At 44.1% G+C, this 21,033-nt stretch overlaps 1 protein-coding gene across 22 annotated transcripts in view; it reads right to left on the bottom strand.

The window, feature by feature from the left end:
• RALGAPA2 (Ral GTPase activating protein catalytic subunit alpha 2) overlaps positions 1–10,356 on the bottom strand; it is a 279,853-nt gene extending 269,497 nt beyond the window's left edge. For 15 of the 22 annotated variants that reach the window (XM_025264151.3, XM_025264150.3, XM_025264156.3 and 12 more), the window contains exon 1: positions 10,034–10,352. In XM_025264151.3, coding sequence (XP_025119936.3) covers positions 10,034–10,139 — 106 coding nt within the window. In that variant the 5' untranslated portion in view covers positions 10,140–10,352. Of the gene's footprint in view, positions 1–10,033 lie in introns of all 22 variants that reach the window. The other 7 variants (XM_025264154.3, XM_025264146.3, XM_025264159.3 and 4 more) reach the window with 6 other exon arrangements.
• Between the last annotated feature and the right edge of the window lie 10,677 nt (positions 10,357–21,033).

Raw genomic sequence — 21,033 nt, 5'->3', positions numbered from 1 at the left:
GTATAGATGACAATTACTTTTAAAATAGCATTCTGTGTCTTTCAGATGTGGTCTCAGTTTCTGAAACAACATAAAAGACGTAAAGTGGTTATGAAACATCTCTTTTCTAAAAATCAAAGTTAAAGCCCTCAGAGCAAGATTCAGAACAAAGAAAAAAGGCTCTACTAAGGATCTAGAAGGAAAATTCCTTTATAAACCAGTTGCTTGAGGCTGCAATTTGATCAAATAAGAAAATATTTTGCAGAAGTGTGAAGAGCTACACGAATATGAGACATCAATACAGTCAAGTGACGTCTCAGGTGGTGTGAAGTAACCTGAAAAGTAAAAATGGAGAAAATCCTGATTACCCTTAAACACAGGAGCCACACCCATCAGGGAAGGTGCTCCCACAGTGAGGGACATGAAGGAAAGAGGACTTCTGGGGACACAGCCACATCCTCCTCACGCCACCTCTCGGGAAGGGCAGGCAGCATCCGTACCACTTAAACTGTCCCCATTTATATATATATATATACACACATCATATTTATACATATTTACACATATACATTTATATATATAGTCCATCCTAAAGGAAATCAGTCCTGAATATTCACTGGAAGGACTGATGTTGAAGCTGAAACTCCACGACTTTGGCCACCTGATGTGAAGAACTGACTCATTTGAAAAGACCCCAATGCTGGGAAAGATTGAAGGCGGGAGGAGAAGGGGACGACAGAGGATGAGATGGTTGGATGGCATCGCTGACTCAATGGACATGAGTTTGGGTAAACTCTGGGAGTTGGTGATTGACGGGGAGGCCTGGTATGCTGCGGTCCATGGGGTCGCAAAGGATAGGACACAACTGAGCAACTGAACTGAACTGACCCATACATATACATTTCCCCCTTCTGGCCAAGCATTTAATTACATAAGTTAAACTGCATTTATGAGATCATCCCCAACCCCCGCAATGAACAAAAACAAAGCCTCTCCGATTACAGTGCTTATTTTGTGAAGATACATGGCAGAGAAAAAGGAGTAAGACACCTTCAGTTTCTGTCACTATACCAGCGAGAAAACTAGTCAGCAGTTGACTTGCCCTCGTACCTTCACAGAAAAAGCAGAAGCCATGGTCCGAGAGGTCCCTGCACCACCCTGTCACCCCGCAACCGGTTCCTGCTTCTTCCCAGCAGCCTCAGACAGAGAGGAGCCCCTGTGTCAAGCCTGTTCTGACCCACCCTCTGGATCCCACAGCAGATCACAACTTTCATCATTTTAGCCCCTTTCTCTCTACTATTTCTTCAATTTTGCTCTTTTATTATTTCCTTCTCCTACATGTACATAAACTCAAATTCTCCCAGGTCTTAAAAAATGTAAAAATTATATCCACACACACACACTGACCCATCCATCCTTGATCTGGAATTTCCCAGTTTCTTCCTGGCATATGAATGTGTGCTCTCCCCATGGAAAGACCCAGAAATAGGACACAAGCTGTCTAGAGCGAAAAACCAGGGTGTTCTGTGCTCCTACAGCTGAGAAGCTCAGGGTGGGGATGGTGCAGACAGGGCTGAGCTCCTCAGTTCACACAGGATCCATGGACCCTCTTTACTCTCCATCTCTCCGCTCTGCTTCCTTCTCACGGTGAATTCGATTGAAGGCAGGTGCTCCCCCCATGAACGGAAAGGCAGCACAGGCTACATCCTCTTGGATTGTAATCTCAAAGGAGAGGCGCTCTCACCCTCCAGGCATCCATGTTTCAAACCTCAGGGAGACTGGGGCTCCTGGACCATTCACGGGGGAAGACATTGGATTTGGCTTCTCCTCTGTTTAAAACTCTTGCCTGGATTCCCAACATCCACCCACAGCACAGGGTGAAAAACCGTGCACTCAACCACCGGGTGGCCATGCCGTCACCTCTGCACCAGCTCCTCTTTTCTGCAGTCTCCTCACCCCCAACTCGCCCACCTGGGAAACTTCTGCATTCACAATTCCAGACCCACCTCAGCCCCGCCTGCCCTCAGGAAGCACTGCTGGGCTCTCCAAGGGGCTTTCTGAAGTGCCTCCTCTCCACCTGCAGCCCCCCATACATTTCCATGCACCCAACCCAGGCACCAACACCCTCGTGGAAATGCAGCCATTTACTTGTCTGCCTCCCCTAGCAAACTGCAAATTCCGTGCTTATGCCTTATTAATCTCTGAAGACACAGCCCTGCCAAGCAGACACACACACACACACACACACACACACACACACACAAGTATGGGAAACCAAGTTTTTTTTAAAAATCCAAAAACAAGATAGTGGCTTACTACATTTATACTTTCATTATGCTTAATTTTACAGTACAGTAACATATTGCTTCTTTTAAAGATAGTTTTAAACTTTGAATTGAATTGATTTGCTATTCTGAAAGTCAATTTTTTAAAGACAATAAGCAGTTCTCTATAGTTTTATCTCTGGTACTTAGTTTGGAGACTAAAGATTAGTACGCTAAACAACTAGTAGAAGTTATGTATGTCCATCAGCAAATAAACCATTTACAAGCAAAATAAAAATTATAAAAGTTTTCATTAAAATACTCTGGACCTACCAATTACCCTTCTTCCCAGAATAAAAGGTCAAGGGCAAAATAAAAATTATAAAAGGTTTTATCCAAAATACTCTGGACCTACCAATTACCCCTCTTCCCAGAATGAAAGGTCAAAGGCAACCTTTCTCAGTTATCTCAAAGAAAACATCTGAGCTGTCAGACTTTCATCCTAGGTCCACCTTTCTCACATCAGAGAATCTCCAGCCTGAGGAGCAGGGGTGGGGTATCCGTGTGACATATATGTGTTCAAAGTTCATTTTATACTCCAGAAGTTACAGGTATATGCGCAACTAATGAAAAATGAAGAAAGGGAGCATTAGGGCAAGATCACTTGGCTTCAAACAAGGTCACTGGACAGAAGCCATCCCAAGACTGCCTGAAGGGCCTGGAGTTATACGCGCCGGCTCCGTGCTGGCTGCAGGGTGTCCATGTGGCACTAACGTCCAAGGGAGTATTTTACCACCTGTGATGGCTGCCAAGGACATGGAGAGGCCAGCGAACATGAAAACACAGGAGGAGTCTTTTTATCTTCTGTCATGTTCATATCAAATATGGCCTCAAGGTCTGCCTAGAACAATACAGTAAAAACAAACTAGGAAGAGGGCATCAAAACTCAAAGCAACATGTCTGGGAGACATGCGAAAACTGAGCGGCTTTGGTTCACATGTTAACATTCAATCTGGTGGGGAAATATATTCTATGGTATGTAAATATGCTTTTGAGTCAGGATAACTAGCAAAAGCACAACCTGAGCTGTACAATCCTATGACTCCCAGCCCTGCTCCTTATGGGCAGGAGTCCACCTCTGGGAGCCTCAGTTTCCCCATTTTCAGGTTGGGGGTGGGGACACCACCATCATCAGAAATTGGGGGACAACCCAGTGAGATCATAACGCTGATAAACAACCATGTCACAGCCTCTTAACCCCTCTTTAAGCTCCAGACCCCACGTCTAACAATTTCCCCTATGGTCCCATTTGGATCTCGCCTTTTTCTCAAACTCAATACAGTTCAGTTCAGTCGCTCAGTTGTGTTCGACTCTTTGCGGCCCCGTGGACTGCAGCACGCCAGGCTTCCCTGTCCACACCAACTCCCGGAGCTTGCTCAAACTCTTGTCCATCGTGTTGTTGAGGCCATCCAACCATCTCCTCCTCTCAACTCAAACTCAATACACATCACACCAAACTCACCTTGCTCTGTTATTAGCTAGGGTCTCCTCCCAACTCTTCTGGCTCTATCTGTGGCACCCTCACTCTCCCAAATACCTAACATCAATGATCAAATTCTAACAAGGTGTTTGCTGCTGCTGCTGCTACTAAGTCACTTCAGTAGAATTTGACTCTGTGCGACCCTAGGGACAGCAGCCCGCCAGGCTCCTCTGTCCACGGGATTCTCCAGGCAAGAATACTGGAGTGGGTTTCCATTTCCTTCACCCAACAAGGGGTTTACTGCTGGTCAGATTACAGAGGATTTGACTGTTTCACCCTTGCTGCCAGAGAGCACATGAAAACCACTGAGGAGAGGACAGTGAATCAAGGCATAAACACGCCCAACCCAGCAACCCGACTTCAGTGAATCTATTCTAAGGAAACAATGCAAAATGCAGAAGAAGCCATTTCCCAGGATGTTTAGAGTAGTAGTATTTACACCTAAGAAAGAAAGAAAGAGTAAAAAAAAAAAAAGGAAAAAAGGATTGATGAAGAAAGGAAACTATTTAATCACCAGAGGATAGTCTCAACAAATACCTGTCGTTAATAAAAATAAAAGGAAAAAGACATAGGTAAAAGCTAACAGGAAGTTTAAAAGGCAATATTTATAACTTGTGAATAAGTGAGCTTGTCCCTACTTAAAGCAACAGATGCACAGAAGGAAACATCAAAATATTCGATTCTGTTCTATGGGCATAAAGAGCATCAATGAACAGCTATTCTCTCCTCTCTGGTTCCAAATTATTTGGTCTGAACCTTGGGGTCACTAGAGTTGACTGGGCTGTGGCCCCTGACCCCAAACCTCTTCTTCTTCAGATTCATCACTCCTCGTCCAGCTTCTGCAAACCACACTCGAATCTAGAATCACTAGTTTCTGGTCCTTCATGACTCCACCCTCCTCTCCAGTTATCACCTGTCAACTCCTCCATTGCCTACCTTCCCAAGGTCTCCCCGCCCTCCCACCAGCCCAGTTCTATCCTGGCCCTGCTGGCAGGGAGGCAGTTCTCAAATCTTATCATTTGACCTGCTAAGAATTCTCCAAGGGCACCCTCTCACCTGCAGAATAAAATCAAAGCTTCGAACCCCTTGAGATCTGGCCCCAACTGCCTCAGCTTCTACCGGGTCAGGCTACCCCTCCTCATCTCCTCCATGACCTCATAGTCCACCTCCCTGTCCTGCCTCACCCCTGGCCTATATGCCACTCCAGCCACTGCTCTAACACTGCAGATGCCCTCAGGGCCAGGGTTTCAGCATCGAGTCCTCCAAGACCGAGGTTCTTTGCTCTCATGCATCATCTCCCAGGTGCATCTCCACCACCAGCTCCTCCCCTTCTCGGCTGGAAAAGCCCTCCCCACCCTTGCTGCTGCTACTAAGTCGCTTCAGTCGTGTCCGACTCTTGGCGTCCCCATGGACTGCAGCCTACCAGGGTCCTCCGCCCATGGGATTCTCCAGACAAGAGTACTGGAGTGGGTTGCGACTGCCTTCTCCCCGACCCTTGACTTTCCCCAAACCTAACCCTGCTCTGACCAGCAGGCCGTGCTGGCCACGAGTGGCTCCCCAGCACTGGAAATGTGGCCGGTCTGATCGGAGACATGCTGCACGTGAACAGTACATGCACGACTTCCAAGACATGCTATGTGAAGGTAACGGAAAAACTGAACATTTTACTTGGACTACCTGTCGACAAAACAGACGTATCAGGTTAAATAAAAGGTATTACTAAAATTAATGTCATCTGTTTCTTTCTGTAATATTTTTATTTTTTAATATTTATTTTATTCATTTATTTATTTGACTGCGCTGGGTCTTTGGTTACAGCGTGTGGGATCTAGTTCCCTGACCGGGGATCAAACCCAGGGTCCCTGCACAGGGTGAGTGGAGTCTTAGCCACTGGACCACAAGGGAGGTTCCTCACCTTTCTTTTTTTACCTTTTTAGATGTGGCTACCAGAGCGGTTTAAATTACAGCTATGGCTCACATATATTTCTACTGGACAAAGTGAGTCTAATCTTTAGTCATTCTTTAGGTCCTGGTATGAGTAAAACCTCTTTCAAGATGCCCTATCTTTGGTCTTTCTAGTGTTTTGGAGGTTTTTTTGCCACATTACTCAGCATATGGGACCTTAGTTCCCCAACCAGGAATCGAACCCAAACCCTCTGCATTGGAAATGTGGAGTCTTCACCACTAGACCACCAGCGAAGTCCCCCCACCTTTGTTATTAATGATCTTTTCTGCACCTTGAAATCCTATAATGGAGTCCACCATATAAGCCACTATCTAATTCCATAACACATTATATGCTTACTAGTAAATATTTTATATCTATTGTTCTTGCCACATCAATGCCATGTCTAAACCCTATTTAATAGTAGGCACTCAACTTGTTATTAGGCATGGAATCTCTGCAGCAGCAAGAGAGCAATACACAGTATTTTGGTTTTGTTTTGTTTACTTATTTTCTTTCCTGAGGATGATTTCAACAACGTAAGGAGACCTGGGAGTCGGGAATCGAAGAGCTCTTTGTTCTTCCTCCAACTTAGATAATATATTCACAACATTTAGTGCCTGGTTTGGCCCCCAACAAGCCCCGCCTGGCCTCAGTTCTCCCCCATCCTTTAATATAAAGTTAATAATATCAGGCCAATCTACAATATACAGCCAAGTCAAAGTAGCTACGTTAAGTTCTAACTGGAGTCATTACCGTGATACGAAGAAATACTCTCCTCTTCACAGCTAACTGTATCTTTCTCAGCCAGTCGTCTTAAACACGGACTACTTTTTATGAAGAGGGAAAGGATCGATCACAATTACTGAAACAAGAAAGGAGAAGGGACAGCCTATCAAAAGGCTCGTCCTAGCCTATTAATGACAGGAAAGAAGTGATGAGAGAGGAAATTGTAAAATGTCTACTCGGAGCTGAAGTAGCTCATACAGTACACTCACAATAACCTTTACGAGGCAGACATTACCACACCCACTTCACAGAGTGAAGAAACTGAGGTTCACAGATGGGCTGAGAAACTGGCCCAAGGTCGTGCAGCCGCAGGCTACAGATCCAGGTCAGCAGTATCAACTTGGTATTTAAAAACTAATGTGGTCTTATCATTTGAAAATATGTGAAAAGCAAGAGAATTATCTAAATATACAGATAAAAATACAACAATAATTTCGATTCATTTCCTTCAAATGATTTTTTCTTTGCAAATATATCTATTTTGTTTCCTGCTAGTTTATTGAGATATAACTGACATACTGGAGAAGGCAATGGCACCCCACTCCAGTACTCTTGCCTGGAAAATCCCATTGACAGAGGAGCCTGGTAGGCTACAGTCCATGGGGTCACTAAGAGTTGGACATGACTGAGCGACTTCACTTTGACTCACTCCAGTATTCTTGCCTAGAGAATCCCAGGGATGGGGGAGCCTGGTGGGCTGCTGTCTATGCGGTCGCACAGAGTCGGACATGACTGAAGCGACTTAGCAGCAGCAGCAACTGACATATAGCACTGTGTAAGTTTAAAGTGTACAACATAATGATTTGACTTACATATACCACGAAATGATTATCACAGAAAGTTCAGTGAACACCCATCATCTCAGAGAGATAAAAAAGTAATGAAATAGGAAAAATGTTCTTTCTTCTGATGAGAATTCTTAAGATTTATTCTTTTAACAACTTTCATATATAACATACACCAGTGTTAATGACATTTACCACATTGTACGTTACATTCCTAGTATTTATTTATTTTATTACTGGAAGTTCATACTTTCTGACTGCATTCATTCAATTATCTCCCCCCACCCCACCACATCCTGCCTCTGGTAACCACAAATCTGGTCTCTTTCTCTTTTTCTATTTTTTCTTTAATTTTTAATTTTTATTGGAATATAGTTGATTTACAGTGTTGTGTTAGTTTCTGCTGTACAGCAAACTGAAGCAGCTATACATATACATATATCCACTCTCTTTAAAATTCTTTTCCCATATAGGACATTACAGTGTACTGAGTAGAGTTGCCTGGGCTATACAGTAGGTCCTTATTAGTTAATCTATCTTACACATATGTGCATGTCTGCTCAGTTGTGTCTGACTCTTTGCAAACCCACGGACTGTACCTCACCAGGGTCCTCAATCCATGGGATTTTCCAGGCAAGAATACTGGAGTGGGTTGCCATTTCCTGCTCCAGAGGATCTTCCCAACCCAGGGATCAAACCTGCATCTCTTGTGTCTCCGGCACTGGCAGGCAGATTCTTTACCACTGAGCCACCTGGGTGTGTGTATGTCAATCCTGATTCAAATAGTTTCTTGATCTTGGCTAAGTCCTAGCTTTTAGATCAGAAGGTCTTTTTTTCTAAGTAGACTTTTCCATAAAGTAGCAAATCAATAGGGTATGTGATGTGGTGGGACCACTACATTGCTGTACTATTTGTCTTTAAAGCCTTTAAACCCACAGTTGTAAGCAAGAGTTTACACTAAACAGTATGAATCAGAATGCCTCAGACATGTTTACCAAAATCTAGTCCCTACAGATAAAGACTACAGTAATAAACGAAGTAAACCGAGCCAATCCACAACAACAACAACAAAAACAGAATACATAAGGAATATGAAAGAGCCCCTCCAGGCTACAAAACTGAAGCCAGATGTGTCAATGAAGGGACAAAACAAAGTTCCTCAAAATGAGACAAACACTTTCAAGTGAAACCACAGGGCCTTGAAAATTAATTACTTTCTCAGAACGGTAACAAGGTAACAACGTACTATGTGTCTCTAAGAAACCCAACATCTAGGTTTAATGGATTCTGCCTTTGCAAAATGTAGCCAACTTAATCCTGTAGGCTTGGACTGAACACAAGTTCAATTTCTTTACCACAGAGTAAGTCCCCAAGCATCAACTGCTTTAAAAAACCTCTCTGTTCTGCCCTCCATTATCAAAAATGTCCCTACAGTAGGTGTTAATCAGTCACTAAAGAGCCCCACACAATACAACCTGTGTGAGCCTGGTATTTCAGTACAGGAAGTAGAAAGCTCAGTTTACCAAGAAGACTGCATTTCACTTTCAAAAGTCTTGAAAGCTAATCCCTCTAACAGTACCTAATTTACATTTCATTCCAAACTGACCAAGCCGGCAGTGGCATCTCAAGGAATCCGAGAATGTGAAAAACTTCACTTGGCAAAACTAGGTGTGTGGATTTTTCTTCCTTAGAGGTACTTCACAGTATAAATAGAAATCATTTGCAACTTTTAATCTCATGAACAAGAGCTTTATTTAAAATTCTCACACCTACAATGAATTCTGTTATGCCCTATTTCCTCAAGTGACAGACACATGAAGACTTTGTGCCCTAAATCAGGCAATTTTGCTCCTTTCAAGAAGAAAAAAAGACATCTAGAAGACACATAAAGTATCTTTTTCATAGCCCGCAAATACACAAAGACAAGTCTGTATATAGACAGTAAAGGTGTTTACATTCTAAACAAAAATTAAGACTCAAGGAGGTAGGAAACTGGCTGCAGATCACAGGTGGCAGGTGAACGGAGGCCTTGGGAACACTTGACACCCACGGGGGTGAGCTTCATCCCAGGTCAAATGCAGGCCCACCTGGGGTCTGCAGTTTCTCCACACAATGGGCTCACAAAAACGCAAGAAGCCACAAAACCGTCAGTCATCTTGACAATAAAGCATAAGCAGCCTCCTGGAACCCAGGAAAGTCACCCCTCCCTCCCAGCAAACACGAGGAGCCCCCCTCACACCACGGACACAAAGAAACCGAGTCAGCCAGATCCATGGGAAGAGAAGTGACACTTAAATGTATCCCGAGGCCATTCGGAGGCTCAGTCTACTGGGGGATTAGACTCAAAAAAAAAAGTAAAATTAAAAGTGGCGGGGGTGGGGGTGGGGGGAGATGACAGTTCAATTCAGTCTGCGCTGGGACCCCACTTGGGACCACTTAGGGTCTCGGACTCAAACATTAAAATTAAGAACTGGGAGGGGAGATGACAGTTCGATGGGTGCGTGCGACAACCCCCAGGGTTTGCTGGGGAGGGGACCATCCCGCCGCAGTCCGGCTCCGAGGACACTCGGGGGAGGGGGGTAAGTTTACAACTCAGGGGGCCTCCGGGCAAGCCCGCGGGGAACGACGCCGGGACCCACACGGAGGGTCTGCGTCCCCAGCCCGGCATCGCAGCCCGACGACCCCCGCCCGATCCCCGCAGGAGCGCGCCCTCGGCCGCGCCGCGCCTCACCCAGCAGCGCCCGCAGGTGCTTCAGGCGGGTCAGCACGTCCTTCTTGGGGTCCAGCACCTTCTGGGTGGACTTCTTCACATCCCCATGGCTCCTCCGGGAGAACATCCCGCCGCGGGGAGCCGGACCCCGCCGGCGGGGCAGGAGGCGCCTACGCCGCGCGGGTCACAGCAGAGGGTCGGGCCGGCGCGTGTCGCGCGGGCCGCTCGCCGCCCCCCCTGCCCGGCAGCAGCCGCCAGCGCCGCCGCCGCCGCCTCTCCAGCCCCGGCTCCAGGAAGGAGGGGCGGGGGCCGGGCCGGTGCGGGGCGGGGCAGGAAGGCGGTGTCGACGTTAAACCCGCCGCCCCGCCCCCGCGGGAGGTGCCGGCCTCCACCACCACCCCCCCGCCCCCGCCACGGGCGGGGCGCACGGGCGCGCGGTCCGGCGGGGGGCGGGCCCCAGCGGCTCCGCGAGTCACAAAGAAGGTGGCCTCCGCGCGCACGCTGTCCTCCGAGCCCCGGGATGCTCCGTGACAGCGACCTCCAATCAGGCTGGCGTGTTTTCCGCGCGATTGGAGTCAGTGCGCCCGCTCAGGGCACGTGCCTCGCTCGCGGGGCCACCGGTGCTCCTGGGAAATGTAGTTCTCCAGGAGGCCAGCCCCTGAGACCGCCTCTCCAGATGGGTGCAGCATCTGCCCGACCCCCTACCTATCTCTGGAGGCCCAGGTTTCTGTACCTACAGTCCGGCCTGTGCGCCCACCCCAGTTCTCTCTACTGCAACGTGAATCAAGAAACATTCAGTTCAGTTCAGTTCAGTCTCTCAGTCGTGTCCGATTCTTTGCGAGCCCATGAATTGCATCACGCCAGGCCTCCCTGTCCATCACCAACGCCCGGAGTTCACTCAAACTCCTGTCCATCGAGTCAGTGATGCCATCCAGCCATCTCATCCTTTGTCGTCCCCTTCTCCTCCCGCCCCCAATCCCTCCCAGCATCAGAGTCTTTTCCAATGAGTCAACTCTTCGCACGAGGTGGCCAAAGTATTGGAGTTTCAGCTTTAGCATCAGTCCTTCCAAAGAACACCCAGGACTGATCTCCTTTAGAATGGACTGGTTGGATCTCCTTGCAGTCCAAGGGACTCTCAAGAGTCTTCTCCAACACCACAGTTCAAAAGCATCAATTCTTCGGCACTCACCTTTCTTCACAGTGCAACTCTCACATCCATACATGACCACTGGAAAAACCATAGCCTTGACTAGACGGACCTTTGTTGGCAAAGTAATGTCTCTGCTTTTGAATATGCTATTTAGGTTGGTCATAACTTTCCTTCCAAGGAGTAAGCGTCTTTTAATTTCATGGCTGCAGAAACATTACAGTAGGACAACTTTCAAAGCTTTTACAATGTAAACCATCTAAGTTTTGACTTCTGAATTCATACCAGGTAGTGAGGTTTCACTTGTGGCTCAGTAGTATAAAAAATCTGCCTGCAATGCAGGAGTCCTGGGTTCTGTCCCTGGATGGGGAAGATCCCATGGAAGAGGGCATGGCGATCCAATCCAGTATTCTTGCTTGGAGAATCTCATGGTCAGAGAAACCTGGTGGGCTACAGTCCACGGGGTCCCAAAGAGTTGGACCCGCCTGTATGACTAACACACAGTGAGGGAAGGAGTGGCAAACCCTTTGGCCATATCAAAATCAGAGCTCCAATTATGCACTAAAATGAACAGCTTTGGCAGTAGGGAAAGGAATGCTTAGACTCTGGGAGAGGAGGCCTTTGGTTCCTGGGACCCATCCTCACTTGGAATATGAGAGTGCTTCACCAGGAGGGCTCCTCAACTTCTCACCTCTTGCTTTGTAGGAAGTGCATGTTCTCTCTGTGTTGTGCAAGGATACCTAGCAAAACAGTAGCAGAACCAGAAATAGAACCTGAGGGACCTGACTCTCAGGCTGAGATGCTTTTTAAAGCCAGGTGCCTGTAACCCGGGGCAAGACTTTGAGATGCAAGATGGTCTGGAGATTTCTTTTAGCAGATCTGTAGGGATATTTACTGCCATCTGGATCCTTTGATGCTTCAAATTTTGACAATATTTTAGCAGGCATAAGCTGTTCAAACTTAAGCTGTTTAAAATCACGTGGTTTCCATCAGGTTGGGATAACACAACTGTCTTTTCCTCAATCAGCTAAACTAACCAGGGGGAAGAGCCAAAGATTTATACAGCCTTGTATCCTCATTCCTGAACACAGTATTTGATCCTGAAAGTACTCAATAAAAGCTTGTTAAGGAAAATGGGATAAAAAACTAAAATAGTCTTACATGTTTAATCAAGGCATGCCAAAAATATCTCCTAGTTGTTAGAATCTCTATTTTTCAAGTTGTCAAATAGCACTGATAGAACTGGGATATATTCATACAAAGGAATATTACTTAGGAATAAAAATAAATAGACAACCAATAAACCCAATAGCACGAATCTCAGACCCAGAGACGGAGGCCCCACACTCAGGATGATGACAGAGTGGATCCCCTGGTGTCATCTCCATTAGGACCACAAACCTTCCATGACCGTCACAAGAGACAAATAACCTTCCCTCTTGAGTGAAGACATTCTGGGTGCCTTTGCTACAGAAATTTAGCCTGTACCTGGCTACACATAGTAAGTCACAATATTCACCACAGTATTCCTTTAAGAAGATACCTTTCATTGTACTGATGGAAAAAATAGGATGCTCTTGCCTTAGGGAATTTAATTTTTCTGTCGCAAAGCAACCTGTTATCCAAATCAAACTGTTGTTGAGCACCTGCTGTGTACAAGGCATGAGTGTAAACCCTGGGGATAAAAAGCTGCATAAGATGCAGCCTCCTGACCTCGAAAGCTTCCAATTTAGTTGAGAGACAGAGCAACTAGAAAACTGAGGAGACAAACAACAGTGTTCCGCGCACACATGACACGGTTCAAACTTGGTGATACCAGAAACAGACATCCATGTGCGTGTAGATTCATCTGATCCATCATATCTAGCCTTTACTTACTGATGAAAATATAGAACTCTGAGTCGTCTCTAAAAAGCCAATTATTAAGCTATTATTTTGGGCTTTTCACCCACCCACCATGAATATTCCAAGTGAAATACAAATAAATAAAAATACTCTTCTTCTTTTCTGTTGCACTGAAAAATAATTCCTGCTAGACTTGAGCAAATCACCTGCTTTGCAATTAATGTTTATCCCTGAAGATTCAGAGTGCCAAGTATTTTGTAGACCCTTGAATGCTGTTGAAGAAGTAGCCTGCTGACACCAATAAATACAGATAATGAAATCAAGAGTTAAACACTTACAATGTAAAATTAAGACTAGACTACCTTGAAACGCCATTTTGATTAGCAAAATAGAAACATGATTTGACAACATACTCTGGTAGCAGAGCTGTGCATGCATGAGTGCTAAGTCCCTTCAGTCATGTCCAACTCTTTGTGACCCTATAGACTGCAGCCCACAAGTTCCTCTGTCCATGAGACTCTCCAGGCAAGAATACTGGAGTGGGTTGCCATGTCCTCCTCTAGGGGATCTTCCTGACGCAGGGATAGAACCTGGGGCTCCTGCATTGCAGGTGGATTCTTTACCACTGAGCCACAGGGGAAGCTCGGCAGAGCTGAAGAGAAGCATAACTGATAGGAGTGCAAAATGATACCATTCCTATAGAGGAGAATTTGGCTAAATTACAGAAATTTGTCCATTGACACCAAAATCGTACTTCTAAGAGTCTACTATGAAGTAGAGTCTATACCTGCACAAATATAAAACCACTTGTGGACATTTATTCCTTTGGCATTATTTGCAATAATCAATATAGTATAGGTTGAAAAGATATGTCCATGTCCTAATTCCCCAGAACCTGTGGTTGTGACTTTTTGGAAAAAGAATCCTTGCATATGGTAGTCAGGTTAAGTATCTCAAGGTAAAATCATCTTGGATTACCTAGGTGGTCCCTGAGTCTGGTGAGTGTCCTTGTAAGACATGGGAGACTTTGTTAAGTACACAAACAAAGAAGAGGGTGAAACAGGCAGATTGGTGTCATGAGACCACAAGCCAAGTGACCCCTGCAGTCACCAGAAGCCAGGATCCAGGAAGGAGTCTCCCTGGGGATGTTCCAAAAGGAGCCTGACCCTGACCTTGATTCCAGATTTCTGGATTCCAGAATTGGGTAAAAATTAATTTCTGTACATGCACACACACCTGAACCCAGTCCATCCACATATAGCAGTGCCGTGCAACCATAAGAAGTAATGAAAACATTTCCTATGTTCTCATTTTGCTTCTTTCATTCACTCACACATTTGTTAATATCTCAGCATAATTAGGGAATGTTGTTCAGTAGGATGGTTTTGCTTTAATGAACATGTACCCATATTTTAAAATTCTAGGCTTCTTTTCTCAGAAGTCTTTCTAAAATATACCTCAGGCTTCCCCATCTTCCATTTTATTGAGTTATAATTAGCACACAATATTATATTAGTTTCAGGTGTACAACATAGTGAGTCAATATTTTTATGCATTACAAAATGATCACCACAATAAGTCTAGTCACCATCTGTCATCAGACATAGTGTTTCTAGTGTTACTGGCTGTATTCTCTATGCTGTACATTAATCCCCATCTTCTTAAACAGACTATTCATTCTTTCTGAAACCATAATTTATTTCCCCCCCACCTCTGTGGCCCCCTGCATCTCCTCCTAAATTGGCATTGCTACTAGCAACAAAGGAGAAACACCCCCATAGACTTTCTGTATCTAATTTTGACCACATCTTGCCCCTAAACTGACTCATGGCTATCAGAGACAATTTGTGTTCATCTTCTTAACTTCCACAGTTGGGATCATTCCAGGTACTTAGACTTGCCAGCTCTGTGGTTTCCAGGTAACCAACTTGTTAATGTATTTTATTTCCAAATTTTTCTTTCATCAGAATTTTTCAGATTGGAAGAATTTTTTTTTTAGATTGACTAAAATACCTCAAGCTTGAATGTTAATCCTGATTGTCATGACTGTTATGTTAATTTTAATATCAGGAAAAATTCAACTTTTATCCACAAATATTCCTGTCAGATAAATTCATTGTACCTTTCCTCTGGATTATGATTCAGTGGGTCAGACATACTGTGGATCTTCATTTGGATGTTATTGCTACAAAGAGCCTCCTCCTGTTGTCTGTTTTTTGCTGATCATGGGACTCTTTGCACTCTTATCTTCTTAAAAAAGATACAACGTATTAAATTCAAGTTTTTTTTCTTGCATCAGCTTTCACCCTAAAATACTGACTTAACATCATTTAATATGTATCTTGTGCTCCTGAGAATCTACACCTAAAATTCCCCAAAAAGAACCGGTGACAACCCTTCATAAGAATGAAATGCAATGCCCAATGCTTAAGAAACAAGAAACCCAATCTCTGTTTTCCAGATGATATATTACTGTATACCCTAAAAACATATATTATTTTCTCCTCCAAAAATATTTCCTATTTGTTTCTTTTCTTTCCAAATCTCTGTCAAGAAAGGAGATTTAATACTTAACTTTAAACTTGACTATAAATCATTTTATATGAGAATTTCAATTCAGAAAAGGCTCAAAAAATTTTTGAAAATGTTCTATTCATTTTGATATGTCTGATGGATGCCTGATAACAGAGTAATGCCCAAAGGGAAAGAAACCTAATCGTTTTTCTAAATGTATTCAAGCAGATGTTTTCACAGCTGTGCATTTCAACCACGATGTCATCTTCTGGGGGCATATTTTCTTTTTTTTATCATCAAAACATTAATAACATTTCGGTATTAAATCATGGATTTAGATCAACAGTGGAAAAAATAAGCACAGAAGTAAGCACATGAGAATGTATATAGTAAAAAAAAAAAAAGTCTTTGCATGATAATGCTTAAAAAAATCAAGAATAGTGTAAACTATGTCAATAGAAAATAAAAATTGAATAAAAGATGACATATGAAGAGCAAAAATTTGATCGTCACCTTCACCTCTGCCCCCAATAAACAAAGTGTCATCATTAGATTTAATATTAGATCAGATACACACTTTAATTTTCAACTAGGTGTTAAATTTTCTAAAAATGAATACAGAGTATGAAATGTGAACAGAGTGTATTTACTCAAAATGGAGAACACCATCATACAGCTTGTTTTCCTTGCAGATTCCTGCAATTTTCTAGGGAAAAAAATGAATCTCAAAATAATTATTGGAGAACATAACCTTTCTTGGGAAAAACAATACAACAGTTTAAATTCTTTTCCTGATCTACACATAGACCTATGTCTTAAGTTTAGAGTTTTTACTTGGTATTTCAGATAGGATTCTTAGTTGCAAGCAACAGACATTGGCTGCTTAAGCAAAAGATAATTGATTTAAAGAATGTTGGCTGTCAAAATCAATGGGAGACTGGAAAAACAGGCTTAGAAAATAACTAGGAAAATAGGTACTGATGCAGCTGAGAGTTACAATGAGGATGAAGCTTCAACCCCCTTAGAAGTCACCATCTAATGGAGGAGACAGACACCTACCTAACTAGACAGTAGTAATTCACAGCAGTGATACCTGCAACGCATCACGCAAGATGGCAGGGAAGACTGCTGAATGACAATGAAAGGAGGCTTCAGAGAAGGCTTCCTGGAGGAGGTGATACCTGGAACTGGGAAAGGATGAACACACCCAAGGCAAGGCTAGGAGGCAAAGGCTATGCAAAGGGCTGTGTGAAGAATATCAGAAGCAGTTTGATTTTGTGTGGTTCTACCCAGCTTTGTGCTGTGAAATCAGTTCTGAATATTGGAAGGACTGATGCTGAAGCTGAAACTCCAATACTTTGGCTACCTGATGCGAAGAACTGACTCATTGGAAAAGACCGTCATGCTGGGAGAGATGGAAGGTGGGAGGAGAAGGGGACAACAGAGGATGAGATGACTGGATGGCATCACTGACTCCATGGGCATGGTTTGAGCAAGCTCTGGAAGTTAGTGATGGACAAGGAAGCCTGGCGTTCTTCCCTGGGATCACAAAGAGTTGGACACGACTGAGCAACTGAACTTTGTGCTGTGATAGTATTCAGCATACCACTGGGGTTTACAGAAATGAGTGTGTATTCTTGTAGCCTTGTAAAAACAGCAGGGCCTAATGAGAGTGGAGGGTGGTGATGAAAAAGTGAGAGGAGACAAGTGGACTTCTTACAGATCTGTGGGAGGCCGGATGAGATGACAGCAAAGGCAAATGCCCTGACTTTCAGTCCTCCCCACTTACTAGCTTTGCAATCTTAAGTGGGTGACAATTCTCCAAGCTTCAGTTTTCCACATCTAGAGAATGGAGACAAACTTGCACTGGGCTCTTTATTCTAAAGAGTGTGTGAATGCTAAGTCGCTCCAGTCATGTCCTACTCTTTGCAGAGGGAGTAGCCTATAGCCCACCAGGCTTCTCTGTCCATGGGGATTCTCCAGACAAGATTCCTGGAGTGGGTTGTCATGCCCTCCTCCAGGGGATCTTCCCAACCCAGAGATTGAACCTGTGTCTCATTATGTCTCCTGCATTGGCAGGTGGGTTCTTTACTTCTAACATCACCTGGGAAACCCTATTCTAAAGAGTAAATCAGCGTGGAAAGAATGAGTACAATGCCTGGTACCAAAATGTTCAATAAATGTTACTTTGTTTCTCCCACCTCTCCCACTCCTAGAAAATGCAAACAAGGAAATTTTGTTTGCTCAGACTGTCAATTTGTGTACACACTTTATTTCTAAATGTGTTTAATAGGAGGAGTTTACACAGCTATATGGACCTCCCTGGTGGCTCAGACCATAACGAATCCGCCTGCAATGGGGAGACCTGGATTTGACCCCTGGGCTGGGAAGATCCCCTGGAGGAGGGCATGGCAATCCACTCCAGTATTCTTGCCTGGAGAATTCCATGGACAGAGGAACCTAGTGGACTACAGTCCACGGAGTCGCAAAGAGTCTGACACAACTGAGTAATTAAGCAGAGCAGAACGCACAGCTGTAGTTTTCCATGATTTTACGTAAGTGTACACTGAACACTGTCACAATAGGTCAAGCAATGTCCTAAAATCATTTATACCCACTTTTGTAACGTGCACCCCTTGGCAAGTAGGGATATTTTCATTGCTGCCCCCATCACACTAGGTGAAATAGCTGTATCTTTTGGACCTTAAATGATGCTGGATTAAGAATGCTGGTCAAAAGCTTATGGACCTAAATTTGTGACCCAGCAGTTTGTTCCAGGTGTATTTTACTTCTCTGGCGTGCCACAAGACCAAACCCAAGTGTGGTTTATGGGTCTTTGCAAAGTTAAAGTAATAATTCAGGTTATTATAAGTGAGATTAATAACTTAAACTGTACCAGTCATAAAGATGACAAAGTAACACCTCTGATACTAAAAAGTTCGACTTGAATAATTTATCCAAAAGATGCCAAGAGATACTTCTCTCCATCAGAGCTGAGATGAACTGTCCCAGTCAAGCCTATCCCAAACTACAGGGTTATAAGCAAATAAAATGCTGGTTGCATTCAGCCACTGAGTTTGGAGATTGTTGTTACAGAGCAAAAACCAGAGAGGGTATCTGTTGTGGCCTCAAGGATCTGAAACTACAAATCTCAAAGACTTGTCTTCTCTGCTGGACAAAGCCAGACACCATCTCCAATGGCTTATCTCTAGTATCCTTCTTGTTTTGCAAATTCTTTGAGAGTCTATGACTCTCTGCTTGACTCATCTCATGACCTCAGACTAGTCTGGTGTCCACATGATAATTTAGATTTTTGTTCCCAGAAAGTGACTGACTTGACAGGGATTACTTTTCCCAAAAAGAAAACAGTAATGTAGGGGCAAGAAGGTAGGAAGAAAAGTCTTCCAGAGGGAGAGACAGACATAAGAAACAGCTTCAAGAATTTGAGCGCTGGTACTTCCCTGGCAATCCAGTGGTTAAGACTCCTTGCTCCCAACACAGGTGGCACAAGTTCAACCCCCGGTGAGGGAACTAAGATCTCGCATAATGCATAGCATGCCCTCCCCCAACCCCCACCCACCAAAAACGAAAAACGAATTTAGGTGCTGGCAGCAAGGAAAAAACCCAAAGTTTGTCTCCATAGAGGATATTAGGGTATTTGCAAAATAATTAGTAGAATATTCATAGGAAAAGCATGAGGCATACCTGAAAGAAGCTGGGGAATAGAAATTGACTTGATCCTTCCAGTGTTACAGGAAGTACTTAAAAATGTGCTGGGTTTGTAACTAGTTCCTTGAAGTAGATGGGCAGACAAGAACATAGATGAAATTTCCAGAAGAGTTGGAAAAAGGGTATATCAATTATCTTTGCCACTAAAATGCTGTATAGAGACCAACCACAAACTTCAGCAGCTACACTGGTGTTTGTCCAGCTCCAGGGTGTGTGGGACTCACCTGATCTGGGTTGAACTTGGCTCATCTTGGCTGAGACTGCTTCCATATCTGGCAGTTCACTAGCTACTGGTTGATTCAGAGTGGCCTTGGTTGGGAGGACTGGGGTACCCTGGCTCTGGTCCATATTTCATCCCCTTGGGACCAGTGGAGCAGCTTGGGAGTGTGCTTCTTATGATAATGACCAAGGGCAGGCATGAGCAAGCCCAATTGCACAGCATTTATGAGCCTCTAATTGTGACATATTTGCTGTTATCCTACTGGCCAAAGCAACTTACATGGCTGAACTGAGCATCAGGGGAGGAGGGCAAAGGGAATGAATGGAGAGAGAGAGGAATTAAGAATTATGACCATTCCCAATTGAAGAAGCTGGGCTCAATCCAAATTTCCCTAGAATCCCAGATCCTAGAATCCTAGGATCCCTGTGGCCTGAGGTTAAACTGAGGAGGAAGCAAGAGTGCAGCTAATGAGCACTAAGCTTGCTGTTAAACAATTCATGTTTGTCTACATATTTCTAATATACATCTGGAGATGTATTACAGAAAATGAAGAATGACAGTGAACTTTAGGTTCTGAATGACCAGAAGCAGGGACCTCCCTGGTGGTCCAGTGGTGAAGACTCTGTGCTTCCAATGCAGGGGGCCCAGATTCCATCCCTGGTCAGGGAACTAGGATCTCATATACTGTTGTGGCTCGGCCAAAAAAAATAGTAGGATTTTTCAGTGTGATCAGTTCTTCCATATACTGTGACCTATGTGGGGAATAACGGTAACATAAAGGTAGTTGTAATGCCCCTAGAACCATATTCCACTTGCTTTAGGTTACTTTTTCACTAACACGCACACATCATACAGGCAAACATCTTACTTCATTATGTTTCACAGATACTGCGATTTTTGCGAATTGAAGGTTTGTGGCAACCCTGGGTTGTCAGATAGCCCGCATCTTTTAGCAATAAAGTATTAAAGTACTAAAAAAGAAAAGAATTATGATCATTCATCAATTTGTTAGGGAAGTGATCTTGTAAAAATCAACCTTGATAATGGACAAAGGGAGATTTCGGACTGATATACCAGGACCTTTTGTTTGTTAGGTGACATTCCTAGCCCTGGAGACTTGAAACAAAGGAAACTTCCCCCTTCATCCTGTGTCTGCTAGGAACACACAGTCTTTTATCCACACTGAAGGAGCTCATATTTCTGCCTGGCCATTCGTGTCACTATCTTTTTATGTTTGGTTCTTCAAAACCCCCCACCAGACAGACTGCTGGACTTTGGAGCCAGAGAAGGAGGCTCTCCTGATAGAAAGGAGCTGGAGTCCATGGGGTCTTCCTCGGACAAATCCCTCCCCGTATCGCCTGCTTGAGCTCCTCTCTGAAGCACCCAGATAATAGTATCTGATGCACACTTCTTGAGTTGATTTACAAATGCTAATACCATCGCCAAATGGAAGATTTCCCTGAACACCTTGCCCCACCTTACTGGAGCCTAAGGATGGATAGTGTTAACCCTTGTGACCTCACCATCAACCAATCAGGAAATTGTGCATGAGCAAGATGCCCCTCC

This window comes from Bubalus bubalis, chromosome 14 (genome assembly GCF_019923935.1).
Source record: "Bubalus bubalis isolate 160015118507 breed Murrah chromosome 14, NDDB_SH_1, whole genome shotgun sequence".
NCBI lineage: Eukaryota > Metazoa > Chordata > Mammalia > Artiodactyla > Bovidae > Bubalus > Bubalus bubalis.
This window is presented reverse-complemented; position numbering and strand designations above follow the sequence as displayed.